Source organism: Callospermophilus lateralis, unplaced genomic scaffold, assembly GCF_048772815.1.
Source record: "Callospermophilus lateralis isolate mCalLat2 unplaced genomic scaffold, mCalLat2.hap1 Scaffold_1734, whole genome shotgun sequence".
Lineage (NCBI taxonomy): Eukaryota > Metazoa > Chordata > Mammalia > Rodentia > Sciuridae > Callospermophilus > Callospermophilus lateralis.
In genome coordinates this window covers 320,421-331,963 of record NW_027512799.1, presented here as the reverse complement: position 1 = coordinate 331,963, position 11,543 = coordinate 320,421, and the positions used below count along the sequence as shown (strand labels likewise).

General features: G+C 36.0%; 1 protein-coding gene across 1 annotated transcript; it reads left to right on the top strand.

Annotated features, from left to right (window-relative positions):
- The first annotated feature begins 4,401 nt into the window (after window positions 1–4,401).
- Window positions 4,402–5,283, top strand: LOC143640305 (olfactory receptor 14C36-like). The gene has a single exon (XM_077108154.1). The coding sequence runs from the start codon at window positions 4,402–4,404 to the stop codon at window positions 5,281–5,283; it is 882 nt and encodes a 293-aa protein (XP_076964269.1).
- The last annotated feature ends 6,260 nt before the right edge of the window (window positions 5,284–11,543 follow it).

Here is an 11,543-nt window from a genome sequence, read left to right as displayed (position 1 = left end):
AAAATACATTTAGTTTCCAGTGACTGCAATTAGGGATTATATGGACAATATATGTAATGGGTTAGGAGGTCATTTTGAAGTAAAAATTATTTTGGAAAAGATGTAGCTGGAAATTGTACAATTATGCAGTGTGGTAACTCACACTGACGTGAGAACCATAAACTGTTACAAAGGTTAATTTTAAATCATGTGGATTTCATCTTAATGATAAGAAACTTTTGCTGCTGAACTGGAGGTAGTTTTAGATGTTTTCCTCTTACAGGTTGGTGAATGAGTGAGAGCTGCCCACCACACTTAATGTTAACTAATCCATACAAACACCTACTGGGAACTGACACTGAGGTGAAGGAGGGCAGAGACGAAAACACACCCAGTGAGCACCATCATTCTCTCCTCAGTGTCATTGGTTTTTCAATAACGACTAAAGTCAATGCCCAGCAGAGGAGTTCCCATGTGTCATCCACTGTCCATACTGGCATGTGGCCAGGTCCTCTCTCCTGGGCTCTGCAGGTTACACTGCCTGGTGGTGGGCTCAGGCCTCCTGCTGGTCCTGCAGCCTGAGCTCTGGGCTACCAGGGGCCCTGCTCCCACTGGCCTGGTACCATGCTCACATAAAGCAGTAGTGTCTGAGCTCCCCACATCCCACAAGGCACCTGGCTGACTGGACAGATCCACCCTGGCTACAGACACAGTGGATGGGTGAAGCCAAGGAGAGATTTGGTACTGCAACATCATGGAGAACAGGTGACACTCAGGAGTGAGTACTTGGCATTTAGAGTCAAAATGCATCTAAGATTCATAATTATTCTGCTCTGCAAATTTCAATTTCATCCAAAGAGTCAGGTAGCCCAGGAAAAGCTTTGTGAATTCTGAGAAGAACACAGAAAGCACAGAGAGTCCTTATAACTGCATTATGATGTTCGCCGTGATTGCGTCCACTATAATAGAAACACAGAGACCATGGGGACATCTGCATGGTGTGTGGAAGTAAAGTGTGTAATAGTTCTTTGTGTTGCTTCTTGTTGGTTTAAAATTCTTTTCTTCAGATTACTTTAACTATTAGTACACTTGGATAATGCCCAAAGTAGTCTGCACAGAAATTCCATAGAAGACTAATAAAAACATTCACATTAAGACAACAAGAATGAAATGCAAAACATGGTATAGGATAGATAGGTAGATAGGAATGATTTTATATATCTGATACACATGCACCTAAGTCAATAACTATGGGAAAAATATTTAATGTAGTAGGCAATATTCTTTGAAATATTTTGAATATTAATCTTATTTCTTTTGTTCACAAAACATGTTTTTAATTATTTATTCTTTGTTTGTTTGGTGTCAGGGATTGAACCCAGGGCTGCTTAATCATTGAGCAACTTCCAAGCCCTATTGAACATTTATTCTGAGACAGGGTCTTGAAAAATTGCTGAGGCTAGCTTTGAACTTGAAATCTTCCTGTCTCAGCCTCCTGAGCTGCTGGAGTTATAGGCATGCACCACTATGCCCAAGTTTTCAATTGTACTCTTAAGTTTTATACTAAATATATGCTATGTATGACTATGAGGATGTGTGATTCCAGTGGAATAAATATAAAAATAATGTTGTGCAACATTTGGAAACATATTTTTATTTTCAGAATATATGTGCCTCAGCATTTTTAATGCCTTATAAGAACACTAATCAATAATTCCTAATATGGAAAATATAATTTAGAAAATAATTTATTCTTGTGTCTTCCAAACCAAGTAATATTTGCAGTTTTGAAGTGCTCTATTCATTATGTAATTCATTATTTGAAACATTATCAAGAGAAATTAAAAAGAGAAAATTCTCAGCTTTTACCAGTTACAGAGAAAGCACCTGGGCAGTCCCTCTTCATGTTCCTGGAGTTAAAACATGCTAGTTCTCCTCACAAACATTGTGCTGACTCTCAAGTCTATCAACACTTTCTGTTATTCATATCTTCAACTTATTGTCATTATGAGAGAATCCTCTATAAGCATTTTTGCCCCTTAAATGAGAATGTAGAATTGAATCACACCAAAATATTAAGGCCATTCTATGCAATCTAAGCCATACTTTTATTTTAAAAATCCAGGTTCAAAAAGTCATCCTATCTTTAGAATCTACTGAAATTATCTGAGGCTCTCTGTAAAAATTAGGTGGTGCTTTGTACATTTATTTTATTGTATTTATACATGACTTTGGAATGATGCTCCATAAATGGAAGTTTTTGAAGACTGATACATGAAAAAAGAAATTCAAATTAAGAAGAATTTTTGAAACCATACCTAAACCACACAAAGGAGGGCATCAAGTAATTAATGTAACTCAAACTGGTTTGTGGAGAATTTGATAAGTTCTATTGGAGATGGAAAGGCAGTATTTGCCTTAGTGTAGAAAACAATAATAAAGAAAGAAAATGTCTTTGTAGTTTTATGCACCTTCTAGATTTGAACCCATCTTAATGTCCAATTGTATTTTACAAGATGTCCTGAGGTGATCAACAGGAGCTCCTGTAGCTCCTGGAATCCAGGTTAAAGGGTAAAAGTCTGGCAGGTTTCCTTATTAGTCTCATCATATATCATATTCAGATGTTTTCATATTAATTTGAATTTTTATATATGTATCATTTTATTTTTTCCTCCACAGTACTGAAATAATGTTTTTTAAAAAACAATCTTTTACTAAAACTCAGTATCTGCATCAGATTTTGCCATATTATAAATCCTTAGTAAATATTTGTCAAGATTGCCTGCTTTAAAAAAAATCTTTCTGCACAGAAGTGGGGATATGTTATTTCAAATGAACACACACTGTATTTCTTACAGAAGTGAAGAATGGGCACCACTGATTTAGAAAGTACTCACTTGTAAATTAGTGGAATAAAGAATCTTAGTTCATGTTAGCAGTTAGTCAATTGTGCTACATTGCATTTTTTATTAACTACTATGCATGAAGTCACTTACTTGCTACTAAGAGAATAAAAAGATGAATGATACAACATTCAAAAATCAAGGAATTTATACCAGTGATTTGGTTGACTAGTATATATAGATCTACTAAAAAGTAAAATAACATGTTGACTTCTAACACTAACAGAAATGTATAAGAAAAATTAGAGGCTAAGAAAGGGATTTGGAGAAAAAGTTGCATTTTAGCCTCTTTAAAGAGCAGTATATAGTAATGGGGAAAACTAAATCAATATGTCTTGGTAGAAAAGAGGCTCGGTCACCAAGATCCAGGGTATGCTGTGAACAAGGAGGTCACTGAAGTTTGAGTTCAGTTTTGTGTCAGGGAGGAATGGGGGATGGGGCTAGCAAAAGATTTCAGGTAGATTAAGTAGGATCCCTTGAACTTCACCAACATTGTGAAATAAACAGTAATGTTCACAAGACTGGACACCCACCAATGACCTTGGGGAACACACACATTTTCGGAGCAGCAAGGCAGGCTCAGCAGGAAAGTCTCTTTTCCAAGGGTGAGTGTGGTTAACCTGGCAAGGTGCTGAAATGGACTCAGGTTGCAGAGGACTGAGGAGATAATGATTTTGGTGACAAAGGATTGAACCAGTCTGAGGTGTTACAGGAGTGTTATAACTATGAGCAAAACATTCTTTTTAGGGTATGCAGTCAGTAACTTTCTGTACACTTATGATAACTTTAAGAAGATTGGTATATAAGGGGAAGTGTAAAAAAGAAAAGGAACAATTATTATGTAGTCAAAGGAATCTTCAACTTTATGGTGCTGAGGAATGAGTAAAAATATATTAAGGTAAAAAGTAGATGTTTTGTAGAATGTCAGTATCTAAAGACCTTACACTGATCTACTGGAAAAAAAATAGTCCCTGGGGGAGCTGAAACAGGTCTGGTGAGTATGTCTGAGTTTTTTATGTTCATGATGATAAAGTCTCTGAAATCATACCTACAGAAATATTTATAAATTATAATTTGAAATATTTAGTGTGTATACAAAGGCAAAAAAGTGGTGTACTTTCATTTATGGAAGACAGTGAGGTAACTAAATTACAGAGCATTAAAGAACGCACTGTCACACAGGTCTCAAACAGGAAAGAAGGTGACCAATGCTTGCTAGTACTCTGCATGGGAGTCTCAGGAGGTCAGAGGAGGTCTGATGAGGAGCTGAGGAAAAGCTCTGAAGGTCACACACAGATCTTGGGCTGCAGACCTCCACTCCTGCACTGGGAGTTGCACTATGCTTAATAATGTTTAAAAATGTCAGAGAAAAAGAGTGACCTTTCCTCTGTGGGAAAAGCTAATGCAAAATACAAGAAAACAATCTGGATGTGAATATGTAAAATAATTGTATTAGTTATTTTTTTCTTCCTCTCTCTCACATCTATTTATATTATTAGGCAACAAGATTTTGCATCAAATGGCCAATTCCACCATGGTAACTGAATTTCTCCTCCTTGGCTCTCCCGAAGGCTGGAATCTGAGTTTTCTCTATTTCACAGTATTCCCAATGACCTACCTGGGTACCTTGTTAGGGAACCTTCTCATTGTCACTGTCACCACTGTTGACCAGAACCTGCACACACCCATGTACTTCTTCCTCAGGAACCTGTCAATTTTGGACATGTGCTTCATTTCCATCACTGTCCCCAATGCCTTTGTCAACTCTCTCACTATCAACTGGGTCATTTCAGTTACTGGTTGTGCAACGCAGATCTTCTTGGTCCTTTTTTGTGCATATGTAGAGATTTTGATTCTCTCCATCATGGCCTGGGACCGCTATGTTGCTATCTGCCAGCCCCTCCAGTACCCCCTCATCATGAACTGCCAGTTTTATGTCCGCGTGACCCTGGCTTTCCTGCTCAGTGGTCTGCTGTATGCAGGTGTGCACACTGGGAACACATTCCAGCTGTCCTTCTGCCAGTCAAACGTGGTCCACCAGTTCTTCTGTGATGTCCCCTCTCTGCTGAGGCTCTCCTGCTCTGACACCACCAGTAATGTGGTCCTTATTCTTGTCTCTGCTGTGGTCATTTGTGGTGGCTGCTTCCTTTTTATTGCCATGTCATACATTCACATATTTTCTGCTGTGCTGAAATTTCCCACCAGAGCCCCAGGGAAGGCCTTCTCCACCTGCACCCCTCACATCCTCGTGGTGTCCATCTTCCTCAGTTCTGGCTCAGGTGTGTACCTGAGGTGCTCAGCAACCTCTGACACCCTCAAGTACATGGTTCTCTCTGCCTTTTACACCATGATTCCTCCCTTCCTGAATCCTCTATCTATAGTCTCAGGAATAAACAGGTAAAGGAAGCTGTGAGGAGAGTAATGTAAAGGCAGTTATTTTCAGGGAAATAATAAAGATAACGTTTCAGCATCATGCTAATTTCATTGATCTTGGTTCTTAATTAGATACAATACTCTGCATATTTATGCTTTACAAGTTGCATTGTCTACCTTTCTATTACATTATTAGAAGCTGAGTTATCATAAGTTATTTTTCTGTTTCTTACCATATCATTTACATGGAGCTATTAGAGAATGTGTAATTTCATCAATGCATCTATTAATGATTAAATATAATTAAATATATTTGCTGAAATCATTTGTGGTTATGTATTTTAAAAAATCAACCCATATTTCAATTACTTATATCAAATTCTGACACCAAAGAAAACCCTAGGAGATAATTTATTCTTATATAATTTGCTCTTATTCAGAACAGTGTAGAACCTACTTGTAAACACTGTGATACATAATTTGCCAATTTATTTACTTTCAAAATATATTTAAAAAATCAAATCCTAAAGAAATTGTAGCCAAAATGTAAAGAATTTTTTTTTGAATGTTTAAACAGCAACTCTTTATTCCCGAACTCTCACTGGCACTCTACACACATTTCCTGGGAATACACTCCCTCCACCGGGCTCCGTGCGCCAATTCTCGAAATGTAAAGAATTTAACAGTAATAATTTTGTCCATCTGGACCAGGCAAGAAGAAGAGACTCCTTTCTGTGAAGTAAAAAGAGGGCAATGGTTAATTCACCCTGTGTCCCAACATTCACATCTTTCCACAGAAAACAGCAGCCTGTGATTCTTTGGCCATGACAGGGGCCAGTCTTTGATTATGTCCATGAATTGATGTCAGCTTTCTGATGGTTTGTCTTCCACACATCTTACTCCTGTAGTGTTGTGCTAATGACTTAGTCCTAATAATCATGGAGAAATGGACGATAATTTTCTGGCACATGTGTCTGGGTCATGCCAACTCTTACATTTCCCCTCACTTTTCTTGAATTTGTAATGTAAACTTCTATCTTTATTTGTGATAGTCATTTTGTTGTTTTTGTTGCTTGTAGTGTTTTATTTATTTATTTTTTTAAATTTTAATTTGTTATATATGACAGCAGAATTCATTATAATTTATATTGCACACATAGAGCACAATTTTTTACTTTTTTAATAAATGACAGCCAAAAGCATTTTCTTTCTTATTACACATATAGAGCACATTTTTTATTTCTCTTTGTATATAAATTATGTTCGTGCCAATTCATGTTTTCATCCATGTACTTTGGATACTGATGTCCCTCACATTCTGCCAACCTTGCTAACATCCTGCTCCCTCCCTTCCCCTCCCATCCCTCTGTCTTATCCTTGCTAATTCCTTGCCCCCTCTCTTCCCCTCACATCCGTCTTCCCTATCTAGAGTACATCTATTCCTCCCATGCTCCCCCTCCCTACCCACTATGAGTCAATCTCCTTACTTCAGAGAAAACATTCGGCATTTGTTTTTTGGGATTGGCTAACTACACTTAGCATTATCTTCTCCAGTGCCATCTATTCACCTGCAAATGCCATGATTTTATTCTCGTTTACTGCTGAGTTATATTCCATTGTGTGTACATGCCACTTTTTTTTTATATCTTCATCTACTGAAGGGCATGTAGCCTGGTTCCACAGTTTGGCTATTGTGAATTGTGCTGCTATAAACATTGATGTGGCTGTTTTGCTACAGTATGCTATTTTTAAGTCTTTGGGGTATAGACTGAAAAAAAAGGATAGCTGAGTCAAATGGTGGTTCATTCCAAGTTTTCCAAGGTATCTCCATACTGCTTTCCATATTGGCTGCACCAATTTTCAGTCCCACCATCCATGTATGAGTGTGTCTTTTTCCTCACATCCTCATGAACTCTTATTGTTGTTTGTCTTCATAATAGCTGCCATTCTTAAAGGAGAGAGATGAAATCTTAGAATAGTTTTTATTTGCTTTTCTATAATTTCTAGCAGTGATAAAAATTTTTTCATAAATGTGTTCATTGATTGTATACCCTCTTCTGAGAAGTGTCTGTTCAGGTCCTTGGCCTAAATATTGATTGGATTATTTCAATTTTGGTGTTTAGCTTTTTGAGTTCTTTATATGCGCTAGAGATTAGTGCTCCATCTGATGTATGAGGGGTAAAAATTTGCTCCCAAGATGTAGGCTCTCTATTCACCTCACAGATTGTTTCTTTTACTGAGAAGAAACTCTTCAGTTTGAATCCATCCCATTTATTGATTCTTAGTTTTAATTCTTGTACTATAGAAATCTTATTAAGAAAGGTGGGGCCTAATCCCATGTGATGAATATTAGGGCCTACTATTAGGCTCAGGGTCTCTGGTTTAATTCCTAGGTCCTTGATCCACTTTGAGTTGAAGTTTTGTGCATGGTGAGAGATAGAAGTTTAGTTTCATTATGTTGTGTATGAATTTCCAGTTTTCCCAGCACCATTTTTTGAAGAGGCTATCTTTTCTTCAATGCATAGTTTTGGCACCTTTACATAATTGTAATTTTGTGGGTTAGTCTCTATGTCCTCTATTTTGTACCATTGTTCTACCAGTCTGTTTTGGTGCCAATACCATGGTGAATTTGTTACTATTGTTTAAGTTTAAGTCCTGGTATAGTAATGCCACCTGCTTCACTCTTCCTGCTAAAGATTACTTTAGCTATTCTGGGTATCTTATTTGTCAGATGAATTTCATGATTGTTTTTTCAATTTTTATGAGGAATACCATTGGGATTTTGATTGGAATTTCATTAAATCTGTATAGTGCTTTTGGTAGTATGGTTATTTCGATATTAATTCTGCCTATCCAAGAGCAAATTAGATCTTTTCATATTCTAAGATCTTCATTGATTTCTCTCTTTAGGGTTCTGTAGTTTTCATTGGTACAGTTCTTTCACTTTTTTCATTAAGTTGACTCCCAAGTATCTTTTTTTTGAGGTTATCATGTATGGGGTAGTTTTTCTCATTTCCTTCTCAGAGGATTTGTCACGGATATACAGAAATTCCTTTGATTTATGGGTGTTGATTTTATATCCTGCTACTTTTCTGAATTTATTTACTAGTTCTATAAATTTTCTGGTGGAGCTTTTTGGATCTTCTAGGTATAGAATCATATTATCAGCCACTAGTGCCAATTTGAGTTTTTGTTTTCCCATGTATCTCTTTAATTTCTTTCATCTGTCTAATTGTTCTGCCCAGTGCTTCAAGAACAATGTTAAATAGAAGTGGTGAAAGAGGGCATACGTGTCTTGTTCCAGTCCTTAGAGGAAATGCCTTAAATTTCCTCCATTTAGAATGATGTTGGCCTGGGGCTTAGTGTTGATAGCCTTTATGATGTTGAGATATGTTCCTGTTATCCCTAGTTTTCCTGGTGTTTTGAACATGAAGGAGGTGTATTTTGTCAAATGCTTTTTCTGCATCTATTGAGATGATCATATGATTTTTGTCTTTAAGTCTATTGATGTGATGAATTACATTTATTGATTTTCATATGTTGAACCAACCTTACATCTCTGGGATGAATCCCACTTGATTTTGGTGCATGATATTTTTGATATGTTTTTGTATTTGATTTGCCAGAATTTTATTGAGAAATTTTGCATCTATGTTCATTAGAGATATTGGTCTGAAGTTTTCTTTCTTTGATGTGTCTCTGCTCTGCCTGTTTTTGGAATCAGGATGATATTGACCTCATAGAATACATTTGGGAATGCTCTCTCTTTTTCTATTTACTGAAATAAATTGAAGACTATTGGTGTTACTTCTTCTTTAAAGATCCTGTAGAATTTGTCTTTGTATCCATCCAGTCCTGAGCTTTTCTTGGTTGGTAGTAGACTTCTGATGATGTCTTCCATTTCATCACTTGATATTTGTCTGTTCAAATTGTATAAATCATCCTACTTCATCCTGGGAAAATTGTATGACTTAAGAATTTGTCAATGCCTTCAATATCCTACACTTTAATGGAGTGTATGTTTTCAAAATAATTTCTAATTATCCTCTTTATTTTTGTAGTATCTGTTGTGATAGTACCTTTTTTATCACATATGCTGATAATTTGATTTTTCTCTCTCTTTCTCCTCATTAGCATGGCTAAGTATCTGTCATTTTTTTTAATTTTTCAAAGAACCAACTTTTTATTTTTTCAGTTTTTTCAGTTGTTTCTTTTGCTTCAATTTCACCTCTAATTTTGATTATTTCTTGTCTTCTACTGCTTTTGTTGTTGATTTGTTCTTCTTTTTCTAGAGCTTTCAGATGTAGTGTGAGGTTATTCATTTGTTGACTTTTTCTTCTTTAAGTAATGAACTCCATGCAATGAACTTTCCTCTTAGTACCACTTTCATAGTTTCCCAGAGATTTCAATATGTTGTGTCTATGTTCTCATTTGCCTCTAGGAATTATTCAATTTCCTCCTTGATATCTTCTGCAACCCATTATTCATTCAGTAACATATTGTTCAGTCTCCAGGTGTTGGAGTAATTTTTATTTTTTATTTTATCTTTGATTTCAAATTTCATTCCATTATGATCTGATAAAATGCAGGGTAGTATCTCTACTCTTTTGTATTTGCTAAGAGTTTCTCTGTGGCAATTTTTATGGTCTATTTTAGAGAAGGATCCATGTGCTGCTGAAAAGAAGGTGTAGCCCCTTGATGCTGGTTGTTATATTTTATGTATGTCAGTTAAGTCAAAGTTATTAATTGTATTATTGAGATCTATAGTTCTTTTTTAATTCAATTTTTGTTTGGAAGATCTATCCAGGTGTGAGAGAGGTGTGTTAAAGTCATCAAAGATTATTGTGTTTTGGTCAATTTGACTCTTGAGAAAAATTTGATGAACATAGCTGCTCAATTGTTTGGGGAATATATATTTATGATTGTTATGGCTTGTTGGTATGGTTCCCTTGAGCAGTATATAATTTCCATCTTTTTCCCTTTTGATTAACTTTGGCTTGAAGTCTACTTTACTTACATGAGAATAGAAACCCCTGCTTACTTCCACAGTCCATGTGAGTGGTATGATTTTTCCCAAACTTTCATTATCAGTTTGTGTATGTCTTTTACTAACAGATGAGTCTTCTGGAGGCAACATATTGCTGATTTTTTTAATCCAATCTGCTGGCTAATGTTTTTTGATAGATGAGTTTAAGCCATTAATATTCAGGGTTATTATTGAGACATGTTTTGCATGTCCAGCCATATTTATTTACTTTTGTTATTTAACTTGACTTGATTTTCTTCTTTGATTAGTTTTTTTTTAGGGTACTACCTCCCTCTTCTGATTTCATTGTTGTTTTTTGTTTTTCCTCTTCATGAAATATGTTTCCAAGGATGTATTGTATTGCCAGTTGTCTAGCTATAAATTCTTCTAACTTTTGTTTATCATGAAATGTTTTTATTTCTTCATCAAATATAAAGCTTAAATTTTTTAAAAGAGAGAGTGAGATACAGAGAGAGAGAGAGAGAGAGAGAGAGAGAGAGAGAGAGAGAGAGAAATTTTTAATATTTATTTTCTATTTTTCTGCGGACACAACATCTTTGTTTTCATGTGGTGCTGAGGCTCGAACCCGGGCCACAGGCATGACAGGCAAGCGCGCTACCACTTGAGCCACAGCCCCAGCCCCTAAAGCTTAATTTTGCTGGATACAAGATTCTTGGTTGGCATCCATTTTCTTTAGGAGCATCATATATGTTGTTCCAGGTTTTTTTAGCTTTTAGGTCTGTGTTTAAAAATCTGCTGTTATTCTAATTGGTTTTTCCCTATTTGTAATTTGATTCTTTTTTTTCTCATGGCTTTTAAAATTCTCTCCTTATTCTGTATGTTGGGCATTTTTATTATAATGTGCCTTGGTCTGGCTCTTTTGTGATTTTGTACATTTGGTGTTCTGTAGGCTTCTTGAATTTGGATTTCCAATTCATTCTTCATGTTTGGAAAGTTTTCTGACATTATTTCATTAAATAGATTGTTTATTCCTTTGTTATGAACTCTATGACTTCTTCTATCCCAGTAACTCTTAAATTTGGTCTTTTTATGATATCCCATATTTCTTAAATGTTCTGCTTGTGATTCCTTACCAATACTACTGTGTGTTCTTTCAACATTTATATATTTTGTCCTGCCTCAAAGGCTGAATAGGACCCCTTGAACTACACCTCACTGTGCAATAGCAGCACCCTACCTGTGTCTGGCTTCTCACCATCTACTCCAGGAGATATACACATTTTCAGAGGAGCCCAGGCAGG

Excerpts from the sequence above, each read along its gene's own strand:
- LOC143640305 (XM_077108154.1), top strand. The coding sequence starts at position 4,402 with ATGGCCAATTCCACCATGGTAACTGAATTTCTCCTCCTTGGCTCTCCC.